The 18,708-nt window shown below is 38.6% G+C and overlaps 1 protein-coding gene across 7 annotated transcripts in view; it reads left to right on the forward strand.

Moving 5' to 3' along the window:
• THRB (thyroid hormone receptor beta) overlaps positions 1–18,708 on the forward strand; it is a 151,524-nt gene that overhangs the window by 129,288 nt on the left and 3,528 nt on the right. For all 7 annotated transcript variants that reach the window (XM_086851442.1, XM_086851436.1, XM_086851414.1 and 4 more), the window contains 4 exons: positions 7,223–7,323; positions 11,141–11,288; positions 12,725–12,930; positions 15,687–15,833. In XM_086851442.1, the coding sequence (XP_086707568.1) occupies positions 7,223–7,323; positions 11,141–11,288; positions 12,725–12,930; positions 15,687–15,833 (602 nt within the window). The remainder of the gene's footprint in view (positions 1–7,222; positions 7,324–11,140; positions 11,289–12,724; positions 12,931–15,686; positions 15,834–18,708) is intronic.

The raw sequence follows: 18,708 nt of genomic DNA on the forward strand, positions 1-18,708 counted from the left end.
CTGACTATCTGTCAGAAATGCTGATGAAAGAATTAACTTTTAAAGAAAAGAATCCTAGTCCAGAAAATCAAGAGGTGGAGATGTGGGTTTAGCTTTACATCTCCTTGTTGCTCCATTACCTTTTGTTCTCTGGTGTACGCTGTTAAAAGGTGACAGCACAACATTTGTGCAAGAACTTATTGTTTTATTAAGGAAGCCCTTTCAGACCTGATCCTGCCCTAGGAAACAGGCAGCCAGATACACTTTGTTTTCTGCATAATGCTGTGAAACCTGATAAGCAGAACAGGCTCATCGTCGTGAGAACGAGGTGGTATTCTCAGTTGTGTCGCAGAGAACTTAAACTGGAATATTTTTCCCCTCATACAGTGCTGCCAGTCCTGGTGAGCTTGCAGCAGTGCCCGCTGGCTGGGTGATGCTCAGGGGGAGCCTGCACCCCCCCTGCCCCGATGCAGAGGCTGAGCAGACAGGCAAAAATATCCCTGGATCTCCTCACACCACCTATACTGTGAGGAGACATACCCAGTGACAAGGCAGAGATAATGCAGCTAGGAAGGTACAAAAGAAATATGTACAGAAATCCAGAAACCTCAGTGTCCCCACACTTGGTGTCTGCACAGTGTTTTGGACATTTGGACAGCATGGGAGGAATGTCTGCAAGTTTAAAACTGGGATGAGAGTTTGCTTTCACTTCCCTTTTGCATGGTAATTTCTTGGACGATGTTAATGAAAGATGTCCACAGGTGTCTGTGAGGCTAGACTTTAGCTTTAGATTCTGTGGGGCAGAGAATAGTAGGCAGAGATTGCCCCCCAAACCAAGGGTTTGCAGGGGGCATTTCTTGAGTTTAGGCTGTAACAGAGCTGGCTTCTCATCCCTGCAGCTAACCTTGCTTCCCAGATACCAGTGAGATACCGTGATACACAGTGAGATAACAGTGAGATACCAGTGAGGTTAATGCCAGGTTTTGAAGGGCTCTTGGTATGGTGGGAGAACGAGGCTTTGAAAGCTGTTATTATTGTTATTGTTTTTATAACTCTATTTGCCACAATTATTTCTCTGTATATTTTCTCAGGCAATTAACGTGCAGCTGAGAGTATGTAGTGTATGAGTGCTAGAGTACGCAACTGAATTAGCTCAAACTGAATTCTCAGCAGTGTGAGAACATTAGGGTACTTTCTAAATAGCTCAGAAAAAGTAACGTGTAGTTTATGCCAAAATGTCACCTCATCAATGCAGGGAGTGTGTGTGGATATAATCAATTTACAGAAACGCTGAGAATTTGTCATCCTGGCCTTTGCAGCAGAGCAGCTCCCAGTATGTTAACGATTATTCGAGGCTTAAAAATACTCATTTTGCTCTTGACCACCCATCTAAGGAAATAGAACTAAGAAAAAATTGCATAATCCGTTGCATAAATCATTATGCATTTGGAGTTGCGTTTCTTTCATAACAAAAGTCAATGGAAATAATGTGTTTTCATCACCTTTCCACAACCAGATGAAGGATGAGAAAGTGAAGTAGGTTATACTTTGCTTTGTTCAGTAAAGCTTTGATTTCTAAACAAGTAACTTTCTTGCAATACTAAGATATTGTCTCTAAAAACATTTAAATAATTTGGGGGCTGGGAAAACTGCATGATGTGACCCTCAAAGTCAACCTCAACCTGTTGCTGGTAATGGCTGCAGGTACAGTACTGATCACAGAAGTTTAAGTGACAGCATAGTTTGGGATAAAATGTTCTCAGCACATTCTCTGCAAAAGCACAGTTATTGATGAGGTTTCTGACTCAGCCAAAGGAACACAGCAAATGAACTGAAAAGTCATTGAGAGAAAAGGGACTATAAAATGTTTTAGATTCGATCTTTGCAGAATCTTTTGCTAAATTTTAGTAATTTCATAAATCAAAGAATGTCAACGAAGATCAAAATTGAGGACATGCAAGCCAATTAGCTAACAAGAAAAGTGTGAATCTGCTCAGCAACATTCTCAGTGCTTCCAAGTTCAAAGGAGAAATAAGCCATTTTTCTCGGTGGGAGTAATTTAAAGAAAGTGGGAAACAAGGATCAGTGTATCTGCCCAGCCTTTCAGATCAATGTTGATAATAGCACAAATAAGAATGGAGTATGCTTTTTCTCTGTTGGCTCTATGCTTTCACCAACAAACACTCCATTTAAGCTTTTTCTGCACAAGTATGTCAAGGATGATGTATGGCTAGTCCTTGTAATTTTTTATAATTTGTAAAGAGTTCAATGTGACTATGAAAGCAGTAGAACAGCAGTACAAATTTACATTTCAGTTTTTATATAGTTGAGGATTCTCAAGGTAGTAATTAATTTAATCTTTTTCATTTTCATACTGCAGTGTCTAGTAAGTGAATACCAGCTTACTGATAAATCCTAGCTCCTCATTTTAGTGAGTGGTCTCTAGTCATGAAAAGCCTACCAGATGGGGGAAAGAAACATTTCAGGAAATATATTTAATACATGACTCTGACAGTGTACAGTGAAAATTAAAATACTGAATAATGGTCTTGAAATGTAACTGTCTTCCTGCAATAGCAAAAAAATGGCATTTTCTGCCTGCAAGCTATAAATCTGTGTTGGGTTAGGAACAAGCTAATAATGAACATCTGGCAGACAGGCATAATTTGTTTGCATCGGTGTTACTTATATCCCTGTTCGGTAGTCAAATACCATTTGGTTTTACGATTTTTTTAATGTGTGGTTTAATTCCCTAGGCAAGTATCTCATTATCTGTACAGACCTGGAGATATAAAGTATGTGCAATGATACTTTAACAAAACTGAAATCGGTTCTTTTACTTTTCTCAAAATATGCTTTTAGTTGCTGTTGTTGCTGTTACTGTGTACCAGGTACAGAGGAAAAAGAAACACTATAACTTTTTGGAGCTGGTTATAATTGAAATAGTTTTTCTTTGCCTTGTTGCATGGAGGAATAGCCACTGAGTGTCTTCTTTGTGTCTCTCCATCCCATTACACTGTGGAGGGTAATATATGGTGCTCTAAGGCATCATTCCTGCAAATGGTAATTCAAGAGTGCATACATACAGTATTAATGGAGGAGTACCTCAGATGACTGCATAGGTTAGCAGATCTCCTTCCATCCTTATGGCTGCTTGGGGCAGACATGTTGTGCATTTTCCTGTTGAAGGGAATTGTTTTCTGCCATGCCTCTACAAAGCTACAGTTGTGATTTAAATCGCTCTCAAGATTGGCTATAATGGATTATATGGCATACTAGAGAGGGGCAACTGGTCCTGCTGTGTGCTTAGCCTTGCCAAGACAGTAAGATTAGGCAGACTGGCAGGTGGGAGTCTGGGAACCATAGGAGTTACTTTAGGCTACAGGGGAAACACCAGACATGGTGGATCAAGGTCATTCGCCATTATTCTCCACTCAGAACAAAGATCCAAGGTGGGCATTGGGATAAACAATGTTAGGTCATTCTTGACAGATAATTAACGTGGAGGATCATACGGGATGCAACAAATGACAATCCATGAGGATGCTGAATACAGCAGACAGACTTGAAACAGCAAGGGACAATATTGGTGGTTTTTGTGCAATTCAGTGAGGTTGGTGTTGCTCTTGAACAGTTCCTCTTAGCTATTTACTTAAAAGGTTTTGACCAAGAAATAAAAGATAAATTATGACCACCTGAAATAGGTACCTACCTGAAGTTCTCATGAGATTTACCAGACATTCTTCTTTAGTAAGAGAGCAGCAAGGTTACTCTGTCCAGAGAGCATCTGCTTTTCCGCATAGGCATTTTTATCTTTGCTTCAGAGTGAGACAAGTCTGTTGTTCTTCCCCTCCTCAAAACATCCAGCAGAGAACTCTGCTGCCTGCCATCCATGGCTTCCCCAAGAATCTCCACTGCACTATTAATTTCTTCCACGTTGGTACCATGTTTAGAAAAACAGTGTTGAATTTTTTCCTGCTAATGCTGTTTCTAACTCTGAGAAGCAGAAAAAATGTACTGAGTCTGTTTAGCTGCACGTCTTTCAAATTAAATTGTATTGAATTTATACAGAGGTCATACAGGATATTTACAACTACTAGAAATTACTTAGAATGGACATTAGTGTTTGTAAGAACTGAATGTAAATCCACTTACTCCTTTTGCAGCGATATCTGTCTGAATTATATCTGCTAAAAATACTACTGAAGGTCCAATCTTCCCAGTCTAGCTGCTTCTGACCCTATTAGCTGTTGGAAGTGTTAAAAATATAGAAAACTGTAATAGAAAAGATATGTGTATTGCACACTTTTGTTGCCAGTGATTTCTTGGAATAAGATTTTTCTATTCATGTTTCCTGTTCAATCACTAGAAGGGTTCCATGTGTGTACTTCCCTTGTGACATGGACTCAATCTGCAGAAATACTGAACATAATATTTACATAGTTTAGGTGGGTGACACTTAATGCATCTGATGCAATAAAATTGTCAATGTAAAGACACCATTTTTAATTTCTGACTAGGAGTGCCCCTAGGAGATTGTGTGTTCTGGCAGACTGGAAATTGTTTATTGTATTGGATAAAGTCACAAAACTCCAGGAAGGAGGTAGACAGCAGTGGTCACATGCAGGACCTACTGTATATATTTAAGGAAGCAGTTTAGACAAGTGGCCTCCTGGTCCTCCAGTAGAACAAGCTGCCATTACATAAACAGCACTAACTAGCTTGTGTAACTAATCAAACATCAAGACATTTAATTCAGAAGCAATTATTGAGGAAGCTAACCAGGGATACTGAATTTTTGAGGATGTTATTTATGTTATGCAAAGACTTTATTTCATGAATACCAGTTACCAGCAATAACAAGAAGCCATTGATCTTCATGATAAATTTAGGGGAAAATTCTATATCCCTTTGCTGCATCTTCTGCCCACTCTGTCAGCTTTGTGTTGTGTATGTGTTGCAGAGGCAGGTGTGAGCAGAGTGGGGGCAGGATGGAGATAATAGCCTCTGCTAATCCCTCGCTGGCATAGTGTCTATTAGGAGTCAGTGATGTAATTAGAGTTGAAACCCTGCTGTGTCCCGTCCCTCAATGTCACATGGCCAAGCATAACTTGTTCATCATGGAGAAATGGAGCCTGAATATAACTGGTCTTTTGCTGTCTTGTAGACTGGCTTGATACAACATTAAGATCTCAGATTGCTCCCCCACGGCCCTTTCAGATATCAGTAGGAATATTGGCAGACCTGAGATGCCTGTATCCAGGAATGGCTTCACAGCACTACTGCTTCCTTGTTTCAGAGAAGAGGGAGATGTGTTCTTCTATCATTTGAGGTTCTCATAATTATACTCAAACTAGGCCATGCAAATACTTTATGCCTTCTTTATTTTCTCCTGATTTACTCACCAGCCTCCATAAAGGCTAGAAAAATGGGATGAGAGGAATCTCTTGAAATCCATCAAAGGGAAAGGCCAAATTCTGCACCACGGAAGGAGAAATAAATGCAGCAGTGGAGGCCCAGCTGGCAGGAAACTGCTTTGCACTGAAGTACTTGAGGGGTCCTTGTGGGCAGCAAGTTGCATATAGGCCAGCAGTGTGTCCTTGGAGCAAGGGAGGTAAATGGCATATGGTCTGCTTTAGGAAAAACATTACCAGCAGCTTGAGGGATGTGATCTTTCCCTTCTGTTCCAATCTAGTGAAACACATCTGCAGTGCTGGGTCCAGTTCTGTGTTCCCCAATAGGATAAAGGCACACACATCCTGGAGTAAGCCCAGCAAAGGGCCACAGAGATGATGAAGCATCTCTTCTATGAGGAGGAACTGGGAAAGCTGGGACTCTTCAGCTTGGAGCAGAGAAGGGTGTGTGTGAACACCTGATTCCTCATACTGTAGAAGACAGGTCCAGACTCCTCGCTGTTCCCAGTGACAGAACAAGAGGCAATGAGCACAAATAGAAGTACAGGGAATTCCTTCTGAGAATAATAAAATAGTATTTTCTTTTCACTAGGTGACAAAGCAGAACACTTGCACAGATTGCCCAGAAAGGTTGTAGAGTCTCCATCCCTGGAGATACCCAAAAGCTGTCTGGGCATGGGCCTGTGTTGAGCAGGGGCGTTGAAGCAGTTGACCTCCAAAAGTGACTTCAAAACTCAGCCATTGTGGGATTTTGTTTACTACACTCCACTACACTCCACAGTCTTACACAGTTATACATATAGTTGCACTTCCCTCAAAGGGAATCTGTGATCTCTATCTTCACAGCGAGATATTTTCAGAAGGTAAAGTTATGAACCTTAACTCCTTTAGTTATTTGTCATGGAAACATTGATTTGAAAGGTTTGTATTTTACCGTTTGAAAGTTGTCGTTACGATTACTTTTTGCTTGCCATCAGAATTGTTTTGGGTTTTTGCTCAAATTGAAAATATGTTTGTGTTTTCAAAACAAATGTCATTGTGGGAAAGGAACCAAGCATTGCCAATTTTTTTCACAGCGGGAATATTTTCACTGGCTGGATCTGGTGAACCACTTCAGAAGAGAAAATTTCATTCTAACGCATACATGTACACACACACACACATTTGAATGTCCATGTATTTTACTTTAAATTCAGGCTATGTTAACTATTCTGAGGAACATGTCCAGGTCAGGCATGATCAATATAACTTGGACTATATGTTGCCAGTACCTCTCTGCTTTGAAACAAACCATCTGTCAGTAAATATTTCTTACTACCAAGTCCCCCAGTCTCACTGAAACCTGGGGTTTTTCTGATATATAGAACAGAAATATATTGTATGCTTTCACTGCTATTTTATTATTTTACATCAAATCTTTTGAAGTAATGAATATTTTCTGAAGCAGTATTTCACTCAAGAGAAAGAAATCATGTTCCAACTTTTCCCTCTTGACCAGTAGACACTGAATCAGTCTGTAGAATAGAAAATATTATCGACTGTAAATATTAAATATTATATTATAATATAACTTATATAATTTATATAATTTATATAACAATTTATATTTGTATAAATTTATATAATTTATATTAGAATTATAATATAAAATATTATAGACAGTATACATACTCTGTAACACAGTACAAACTTTTATCCAGGAAATTCAGTGAGTTCAGAAGTATGGCACTGGTAGACAAGATCTGTGGTTGTTTTTAATACAATCTTTTTATATCAAATCATATAATTTTGTATGGAGTTTACATGCCACATCCTCTTTTTCTTTGCAGGGTATATACCCAGCTACTTAGACAAGGATGAGCTATGTGTAGTATGTGGGGACAAAGCCACCGGATATCATTATCGCTGCATCACTTGCGAAGGTTGCAAGGTAAATGGCACGGTGGGAAAGTGGGAATCAGAAATAGCTCTCCAGCTCCTCCATTATACAGACTTCCTGAACTGTGCTGTCAAATCAAATAAAGACAGATTAGAAGCTAATAAGAACATCCAGTACTGATGATAAGCCCTATCTGGCCATGCTGCTGTTCTTTATATGCATAAGGAATATAGTTGGTTTTTGTCGTGTTAGCTTCTGAAAAGAAAACAAGAAATTTAGATTGTCGTTGCTGCTGTTTAACAGTTAGCTTTTGAATTTCCATTTTTTAATGTTTCTGTAGCCATGTTCTCAGCCAGAGTACATCAGCATGTTCCCAACTACTCCACTGAAGCTGTTTATGCAATAGCTGAGATTCTGCTTATGGCCATGAAGGGTCTGTAGTGATTAACAGTGTTCCAGTGCCTCTCACTATCCTGGTGAAGAAGCAAAAATCAAAATCCTTTCCACATGCTCATACTAAAGTAACATACATCAATTTGGGAAACATTGACAATTAAAATAGTTTCAAAAAAATTTTGATTTCTTTAACTAAAGCATATTGAAATGTGCTTTCAGCCCTAAAATGCATCTCCAAGACTACATGCAAAATTAAATTTAAAAAGAGATTGCTTTGGGCAAGTAAATAAAAAAATTGAGTAACAGAATAAGGCATATCTTACATGATTTCCCTGCCATGAATTTGCCTGAATAGCTTGAGATTCTGTAAGAAAGCTATTCTTTCTTGCAGAAAATAAAAAAAATATTGTTTTTCTACACAAATGGGACCACACATGTCTTGGACTAGTGTCATGAGTCTATGCCACAAAAGTCTCATTCTGTTCATCTGCAAAGTCTGGAACATTTGAATCTGAGATTTTGGGTTTGGATTGGCTTTAGAGCTCCTCATCACAATAACTCTTGTGTTGAAGTAGTTCCTTTGCTTGTACATCATTGCCCTAAGTTATATTTATGAAATGCATGGAGACCTAAATATCTGCTATATGCTGCAGATTCATGGTAACATATATAATGGTTTTATACATATACTTACATACAATGTCTGAAAAAAGTTACATATATCTTTAAAAAGGACTGTGGAGCTGTGCAAGTGATTCTTATGCATTTGCATCCTGAATACCAGATAACAATACATAATATGGATGGATGCAACTTAATTTAGATATAATGCAAAGTAAACAGCACTGTGACACTATGAAGAATACTTAGCTCCCAACTGAACAGCTGTATCTCTTGCCAGCTTTCCTGCTAAGGTTTTTGTTACTTCAACTCAAGTAGTTCTTTTTATGCCTACCAGCTATTTTAGAGACATAGCATAAAAATCTGCTTCTATCTTCACATACAGTTCTTCTGTCTGATGCACAGTTTACAATAATACTTTTGTGCACAAGGAACCGAGATAACAATTTGCAAAAAGTAATTAATTTCTTGGAGGAACTGCATATACATTTCAAGTTGTATGATATATCAACAAAGTTATGTTTTATCAATACACTATATATATATATATATATATAAACAATTTTTGATTAATTTGAGGTTTACTAGTTGCTTCCACTCAAAGTCACTTTAGTTTTGTAACAAGCATAATCAATGCTTTCATCCTCACACCTGATTTCTGAAGAGTAAATTGTGAGGAATTTAAACACAAATAAAAATGGGTTCTGACATCACCAAAATGTTTTTTCAGACTTTATCCTTTGCTTATACTGCTATATAGGTACGTAGTAAAGGAGTTTAGGAAGTTACTGCCTACAATACAATGTGCTTTCTTTTATTGATGAGAATAACACTTCTGTGGTGAAGTGTTTGGACAGATATAGAGAGCAGCTTCCTTAACATGTACCTAGAGATAAACAAAGAAGGTTTTTTGCAAAATATTTCAGAGAAATGCAAAGAAATGAAAAGGTGAAATGGGCTGTCCCAACAGAGGTGATGGAGACCCTTGCCATCGTAAAGCTACAGCTACATTAAATCCCGTGCAAGGTTTGGAAAACAGAAACTCACTTGCTGAGATTCAGTAGATTTTCCATCCAGAAGAGATTTTCCATCTCTTGCCATAACTACTGATAACCCTGTCACCCTGGTTGTCCACAGCCATCTTAGGTCTTCAGGAAGGGGAGGAGCAGATTCTGACTCTAGGAATTCATCACAGAGTTGAGAACAGAAACAAAACCGGGTGCTCAGAAGATGAGAGTATGAAACTTATTCCAAACCCCACATAAGGATATCTTGCCTGTGATTTCCTGGATTTTATCTCAACACAACTGGTCCCAGTCTTGCAAAGGCTCACACACAGGCTTTATGCCACTCCGTTTAATTAACATTTCAGGTCTTAACGTAATTAAGGAAGAAAGAGTTGTACTCTTAGCTCAAGCTGAACCTCGTAAGATAAAACTCTAATGAGGACAAGGCTCTTCATTGTCTTCACAGGAGTTAGGAGTACAAGCTGAAAGACAGACTTATCTGTACATTTTAATTCAACATTCTGTGTTAAAAGAAATTGTGCACTGCTGTAAGATTTTACTGGGTGTTATTTAACATGATTTAAAAACAGACCTTTTGCCTACTGAAGAGTCTATTCATTAGACAAAATCCAAACTGAAGAGACTATTCATAAGGTAAAATCTCACTTGAATTTTGCCATTGTTTTGACTAAAACTAAAGCCATTCTCAGTCAAACAGGACCAGGGTGTTAGTGTGCTCTCTGCATCAATCCTGAGCTGCATTGCTGAATTTAGACAGTCTCAAATAATGGTGAAACTTGAAATTAAAGTGAAGTCTAAACTTTCTGCTTTACAGCCTGTCTTATTAATTTCTTGCAGTCTTGGGGAGTCTATCCAGCCCTTGCAAAAGTCAGTGAGAAAAATCATATTGAAATTAATACCAGGATTTTGCCCATAATGTTCAGAGATAAATTTTATTTGACTTCGTTACCTACAGGGAGGTTTTATGAGATGTTTAAATGAGTGAATTCAGTGGGATTGCATTAGTTCATATGGTGTTAGAATCTGTTTAAATTCGCCATATAGATCTGTATTATGATAAATAGATAGATAGATAGATAGATACATACATACATACATACATACATACATACATACATACATATATAAATAGATGAATCTTTGGTGGTGATGGGGCTTTTGAAATTCTGTGGTAAATACAAATTAAATCTGCTTCTCAGGAGTACAAATAATTTATAAATTAGGGATCCTTTGAGTTTAGAACCAAACTCAAAGGTTTGTATAGACTGTATTTGCAAAATCTTTGTCTTGCCCAGATTTGGTTGGTTCATTGGTTGGTTATTTGGCTTTTATGGAAAGAAAGGAGTGAAACTACTCGCCCTCAAGCCTTTGATAGCACAAAGACACCACCATTCTTACTATTTGCAGAAGCTGCTTTTTAATTAAAACTATGTATATGCCTTTTAATATCCTTCAAAATTATTGCAGAGCTTGATAAGAGCTCTCAAAATTAAATCTCAAAATTAAATACTTCATATGCAAAAAAAATTTAACATAGTAAAGCATAAGACTACAAGAAGGCATGTAGGACATCTGTATTTGTGCCTCAAGATAGCATTACTTGCACTTTTACTTATCTAAAATGTCTCTATGTTTTTAATCATTACAGAAAATCAAGAGAAATGCCAAACACTATAAAACTGGATTGAAAGCTTTGAGAATTTCAGGGAATGAAGTGTGTTATCTTGCATACTTAGGTACATGCCTAACAAACCAAGTAGCTCCCAATTTTTAAAAATTGCTCACTGCTAATGCTTTCCAATGTATTTATTTCTTGAACCTAGGGTTTTTTTAGAAGAACCATTCAGAAGAACCTCCATCCAACCTATTCCTGTAAATATGAAGGAAAATGTGTGATAGACAAAGTAACAAGAAATCAGTGCCAGGAATGTCGCTTCAAAAAATGTATCTTTGTTGGCATGGCAACAGATTGTAAGTATATTTTCCTGGTTTTCTTTATTTTTATTTTTTTTTTCAATGTCTGTGTTTGCTTAAAGTATGTTGATTGATGAAGCTTGTTAAAGTCAAGTAGAGCTGCCAGCCCTTTTCTGGTTTTAATAACTTGTACCAGGGAATTGTACTCATTGCATTAAGACACTTTCACAGGGCTGTAATTTTTTGTTTATCCTTCATCGGTCTGCACCTTCTCCTGGCCTTACCAAGCTGAATAACAGTAGGAATGTTCACTCTTTGGAGGAGAGGAGGGAGAAATGCATCTGGATGGACACTTTGCTTGAGATAAAAACATCTTGTTTAGAAAATTCTGGAGGATGTGAAATTGAATGTCATTGTATGAGTCATCCTGCAGTTGTTTGTTTTATTTTTAGCCTTGAAGAAGTTATCTGCTGCAAAGATTTCGACTCTCATTCTAAAGAACTAGAAAATATGGCTGTAAGATTAACCCTTAGGGGTCTTCTTTTCCTGCCATTGCACAGGGATGTACACCAATAACTTCAATTACTACATATAGGAGGAAGTCACATAAAACCCCCAGAAGTCATATAAATCCCCTTTGTGCCTTCATGGTTGTTGCCATTATAATCCTTTGCAGAAGAACTGACAGGCAAACAGGCCCAGTAAACAACAGAAAAATAATCTAACTTACTATTTTCATTGTTAATGTAATGTATAACAGTGCCCTCTGTCTAGAGGGAAATAGAATAAAGGAGACTGTTTCACTGTGGCCAGATAGACCTTCAGGAGAGGGGCTGGATACCAGTGAAGTGGTGAGCAGAGCAGCTCTGGGGCCTCTGTATCTGGAGCCCCTGGAAGTAATGGGTCTGCAGGAACACTGCTTGTGGGGACTAAGGAAAGAGCCAAAGGCATGTTGATCTGATTGTATCATGCTTCAGGTAGATGAGCCTTCTGTGAGTAAGTGCTCCCTTTCTTCAGTCCATGTTACCTTCTGCTAGCATCCAAGAACATGTTTTACACTTCAGAGCAGTGAGTGTAAGTATGCTGATAAGACTTTAAAGAAAACAGAAGTGCATCTTTCCCAATATAGGAGCACTTGGACACCTCACAAAGCTTTTGCATATTTTATTTTATTTTTAATAAATTTTATTTTTATTAAATTATTATTTATTTTAAAAATTTAGTTTTATTGATGGAATAACCCCTTGAGGGCAAGGGCAGTATACAAAGCATTACCAGGAGGATAAGTCATTCCTTGAAATTCAGGCTTCTGAAAAAAAGAAGTTTGAAGGGAGAAATAAGAGAACTGTCTCAACTGTGGATCTTGCCAAGGTACTTCCTTACTGATTAGTTAAGGTGTTTGTAAGCAACTGGTACCTCAGGCACAGAAAAGACCAAAGTTCTGACAGTCTTAAGAGCTTCCTGCTGTTTTTTTATGTTTTTTCCCCTGCTAGTGGTGTTGGATGACAGCAAGAGGTTGGCAAAGAGGAAGCTGATAGAAGAAAATCGAGAGAAGAGACGTCGAGAAGAGCTGCAGAAAACCATTGGGCACAAACCAGAGCCAACAGATGAGGAATGGGAGCTCATCAAAATTGTTACTGAAGCCCATGTGGCCACCAATGCACAAGGAAGCCACTGGAAGCAGAAAAGGAAATTTCTGGTAAGGGCTGTAGCCTTGTATGCTGCTCTTAGATCTAGGTTCTGTTCTTTCTTCTACAGTGCCTTCCCAGCATTGTAACCCCAAAGAGATTTTATTGCCAGATTACTGATGTTTGTGAAAAAAGGATGATTTTGCATAGTTATTACTTCATTTTTCGTGCCTGAACCTCAGTGTTTGATCAGACCATGTATTTCAAAAGATAAACAGTGTGTTGCTGTGTTAAGGCTTACTCAGCTGGATACTTTTATTGTGCCAGGATAAGAAAGAGTAGAAAAATCGTTTCACTCCTGATTGATAACAGAAGCAGTTTATAATGCATACTGTATTTTTAAAATATATTCTATCTAGGGATAGCTGTCTTTATTAGGGACTATCATAAAACATATTGAAAGTTAAATGTTAAAACAGTATAAAGTTCTAGATAAAAGCTGGTATTTTTTGTTAATAACTCAGGGATTTTGCCTGTTTTGGTTAATGGTGGATACATTAATGAAAATAAATTAGGCAAAGAAAATTAATTTCAGTGATAACAGGATGAGACATACACTATACCACTGAGACTGCGCCTACAAAACAAATTTTCATCCCATAACTCTGGGTCAGAAAATAACTGGTAATTTGTGATGCTCAACCTTAAAAAAGGATTTACTTGAGTTTTCTACATTGATTTTTAAGGGAAATAAGTGCAGAATGCAAAGTGCTTGTACAACATTTTGCATTTCAGAAATACACAAGGGTCTTTAACAGTCAGTGTATACCAAATCAAATAGAGCACACTCATCTTTTTGCAAGCCTAGGCTCCTACTGCGTAATTCACCATGGGAGTTCCAACTCACTGTCAAATTGCCAAAAGAAAATATGTATTCAGATCAGCTGATCTCTTTTATAATGTTGAGGTTCTTTAATTCCAGTGACACCATCTAAATTTCTATATGAATGGCTCATGTTCATAGTACTCTACAGTCAGGAAACCACACCCAGTCATCACTGGCAAGAAGCAAGAGAGCACTTTCCAGGGGTGTTGCAGAGCAAGGTGTGAGCAGATCAAGAAGCAGCTGCAGTAGTACTTTTGGTTGCTTAGACAGCAGTGCTGTTCTTTGGGTATTAGCTGGTTTGGGACAAAACCTAGGGAGCTCAAGGTTGGGGCTGCACATGAGCTGTTGAAGAGCAGGAGAAGCTGACAGTCTGCCCCGGGAGCTATGGATTTGTCCTTATGTGGCTGGGGCTGGTTCTTTGACAACAGGGACTTCATTGGGGTCCACACCTCTTCTCCTGTTGAGGTAGGTGGATAGGGCTTCCCTCCAGTGTGTTAGCTTTAGCTGGCTCTCCTGACTGGCTTTGCCTTTCCTGAGAAAATGCTGTGCTCTTTCTTTTTCTCCATACCAATGGTTCATGTGGGTTTAAGCATTTGGTCTTTTTGCTTGGATGATGAAGGTTGTTTATCATGAGCACACAGACAATGTGGTTTAGTTACCCAAGATTCAGGGAGGGAGAAAGCCTAGGAATTAGTTTATTTGAGTTTTTTTAGTAGAAACCATCACATAATTGAGCCCAGTCTTCTTCATTGTTCCTTTACAATTGGTGCTTGCTTTATTAGCACATTGCTGAGTTTTTTCTTATAAGAGGTTAGATTTGGATTCAGATTGGTTACAGAGCTGTGGAAGGATCTTTTATGATGTGTTTCTTCAAAAAAGGGATTGAACACAGTTCTCATTACAGACAGCACTTTCCACACCTCCCCTGTATAAGTGTCTTATATAAATGTTGTGGGGCCCATTGGTCTTAAAGGTCTACTTCTCTGGATTTTATCTAGTTTTTGACCTTAATGGGAACAGAATGAAAACTCTCCATGGTGTCTGGCAGGTGTTTTGTAATTGCAAAGCCACACGTAACAAACAAAACAGCTTTGATGTGCCTGTTTTTAAAATACATGGTAACATTGACCAGCTGCATAAAAACCAGGTAAACAAGTTCAAGTGCAGTTGGATTAAAAAAAACACTCATTACAGATTCTGCTTCAAACTATTTCATTGTATATCCTTATTGAAATCCTCAAAATATGATTTGTTTCTCATTTGGAGAACCCTTGAGCTGAAATCATCCAACAGGCAATTTTCAATTAAAATTTTACCCAGATGAGTTCAAATTCTATTTGCATTATTCACCACACCTTTAGGTTAGCCTGTTCTTGCTCATAAGTTGTTTTAGCTTTGCACATAAGTTGGTTTAGCCTTTTGAAAATTGGCCTTGGCAATTACCTGGGAGGGCCCTGTGATACCTGGCAATCTGTCCTGGGGAGACTTTCCAAGCTTTGAGTAGGTGAAAGCCTAATTCTGAAAAGTTTGCAGCATCTTCTCAGGGGTAACATGTCTCTCCAATTCTCTTTGCTTTTAGGGAAGCTTTCAGCTCCTGTAAGGAAAAATGTGCCTGTGTTTTTTAAGCAAAAGATGCATATGCTGCACCCATAAAATACATAGATGGAGACACAAGGAAGAAATTGTGTGCACAACAGTCCAGCTGTCCATGAAGAATGGGTAGAAGCATACCAGTCACCCATTTCTCTGTGCAGTCACCTCTTTCACAAATGCCTTACAAATAAATTCACACTTTGTGATGTAAATGGAGTTTACTTATAAAGCAAATAGTGTTGCTTTTTATTTTAGTGTATCTTCCATCACCAAGAAAGACTTTTTAGAGTATAAAATAGTTGCTCTAAGACAGACTGCTCCTTTAAATATCTTTGTTTATATCCTTAGCCAGAAGATATTGGGCAGGCACCAATAGTTAATGCCCCAGAAGGTGGGAAAGTGGATTTAGAAGCCTTCAGCCAGTTTACAAAAATTATCACACCAGCGATTACAAGAGTGGTGGATTTTGCCAAAAAGTTGCCTATGTTTTGTGAGGTAAGAAGACTTTCTTGCACTCCTCAATTTATATGCCTGTTGTTAAAAACTAGTCAAAATACTCTGGCATGAAACTTAAAAATTCAGTGTGTCTAAAATTAAAAAATTAAAGACACTCAAAATCGATGGGACTAGAATAAACTGGATTTTCATGACTTTTCTTTTTCCTGTGATTACTGAAACCCTGAGTTTGTTAATCTGGAAGTCATTGTGGTTTATTAGAGACTCAGATATGACTTTGGAGGTGGCCTTGAACCAAGCAAGTGAACAAAAATATACTGTCTAGAAGCATTGCTGATATGTTTAATAAAATCTTCCAGCACATGGTTCCCTATGTATCTTTTGGTTCCTTGGCAGGTACAGTATTGTTGAGTTGGGTCTGTGCAGTAAGAAATTCTTCAAATTCAGGAAAGTACCCCTGGTCCAGGAGTAGCATTTACCTCATTGGGTTCCCTAGGCTTGGTTTTTCTGAATGGGGATGTTTGCATAAAAGAATCTATGAAAACGGATTGTCATTCCAGGTAGATAATCACATGTAAATATACAGTAAATAGACTCAAGGGCTTGGTTGCACATAGGATACAGAGGCCTTATGCTGATCTCATTTGTACCAAGGTATCATTTTCATTGAAAGACCAGGTGCAGTGGTTGAATGTTGGGTTTTTTTCTCCAGTTTAATAAATGGTGTCACTACTGCAGCCTGAAATAATATTTCAGTCTTAATAATATAAATAATTTTCATAGAATCATAGGATGGTTTGGGTTGGAAGGGAACTTAAAGATCATCTGGTTCCAACAACCTACCCTCAGCAGGAACACCTTCCATTGCACCCTTTGAGGTCAACACCCTACTAGGAAGGAAGGGTGTGGCAGCCATAACATTTTAATCTCCTGTGGCTGGCAACTTTTCTTTAAAGTCAGTCAGGGAGAGCTATATATGTCCTCTGGCAAGTACAGAATGAGAAGAGGTAAATATCAATAGTTGTCATAGTGTAAATATCTCACCCTGGCCAGCCTCTGCACTGGCACCATCAGTCAAGGAAGCAGGAAATAGTAGTCAAGCATGAAGATTTTAAAATATGAGGAATATGTCCATAGATCATGAGGCCCCCGCAGCATTTAGCATCTGAGGGAATCTGTCTCCTCTGATCTGGCATTTGTTGGTGGGAAATTGCAGTGACATACCAAGGTAGTCTTTTTAATTCAGAAAGCTCTGCCAGTCACACACAGACTTCAGTGCCCATCTGACATCTCTTACCCCTCCTGACTACTATGGGCCCACTTGTGTCAGAGCTAGGAAGGAATCATGGATGAAGAATTCAAGGCATCATTGAGCATGACCTCTGTATGTTACGTGGCTCAGCTGGACAGGCTTTGTTTGCAGCTGAGCCACTGTGTAAATCTGACACCTGCCCATATACAGCAAGATCTGATGGCAGGGTGAGGGACAGCTCCTCATGAACACAAAGGAATAGGACAGCTGTCCTCCGAATTGTCATATAGCATTTGCTGTAACATGAAGAAAATGACAAATGTTTGCTCCTTTTTGAAGGGGCATCCTCCTGTTGACTTTGTTTCCATTATGATTTTTAACCCATATCTTTTTCTTAGATGCAAAGCTGTGTGGGCTGTAGATTTTTTACAAGAAAGAAACACTCCTTTTTTCCATAGGACCTGCAGAGCATTAATTCAGTTCCTAATTCCAGAAGCTGTCTGACAAGGAAGTAAATCTCTATGAAAGAAGGACATGACAGAGAACATCCATGGTCGCTTACATTTTCATGGCTACTTTTCCTTTTTTTTTCACATCTTTGGACACATGTAGAAGCCAGCAAAGCACTGTGAGTGCCCAGCTTAGTGTGTGTGCACCCACTGACCCCTACCTCACAACAAGTATCCAATCCCAGAGTAATCAACCTATAAGGAAAACTTCATTTGCTTTTCAGCATTTCTCCTGTTGTTTCCTTCCTGCTCTTCTTTCTACTTAGAAGATGAAGACTGAGGAGAATGCAATTAAGTTTGATGTGAGTTTTAAATGTCAAGACATCAGTGGTTCCACAGTGAGTGAAGCTGTGTAAATACTCTGTGAGGTCACTCAGCTCAGCTCAGTTCCATGGTGCTGCACTGCACATGTGTCCTGCAGGGGTGAGCACCTCAGATTCCTGCCTTGTGCTTTTTCTCCCTGCAGAGAAAAAAGAAAGGACAACACAGGGCAGAGTTTCAATCACACTTGTTGATCCAGCTACTGGAAGATGCTCTGGTAGCATCAGTCAAGTGATGAGTGTAGGTAGCATTAAAAACTGCACAGCTGGGAGTAGAGCTGATGTTCAAGCCTTCTGTCTCTGGTAACTCCTGCTACTGGCAGATAAGACCTGAGACCTGGCATCTGTGAAACAGTTGTCCCATGCATCCTTCAGAATTAGAAAAGCAGACCACCACTACCACAAAGAAGTTTCAAGAAGGATCAAGCAGAAAGAGAAATCCTCTTTTAGTTTTAATGCAAAATGGGTGAAACATCACAAAATATCTTCTCTACTATTATCTGTTTCTTTTCTACTATTTATCCTTCTATTTATAGGCTTCGTGTTTTTTTAATTTCTCTTTTCTTATCCCTTCTCACTTCCTTTCTTTCATGTCCTTTCTTTCACTGCCATTGCTTATTCCAGTATCTCTTCATGGTTCCTCTCACATATCTATTCTCGTTTCAGTTTTATTTAAACTCTGTTTCTTTCCCTGCTTCAGTCTCTGCTGCCAAATAGTGGAATTGTCATTGGGTAGCAAGACTGCCACTGTGCCTGTGCAGTCTTCCCCACACTGCTGCTGAGCTGAGGGTCATCTGTAGGGAAACTGATTTGTCCTCAACAGGATGAGTCAA

This window comes from Cyanistes caeruleus, chromosome 1 (genome assembly GCF_971803275.1).
Source record: "Cyanistes caeruleus chromosome 1, bCyaCae1.hap1.1, whole genome shotgun sequence".
Classification (NCBI taxonomy): domain Eukaryota; kingdom Metazoa; phylum Chordata; class Aves; order Passeriformes; family Paridae; genus Cyanistes; species Cyanistes caeruleus.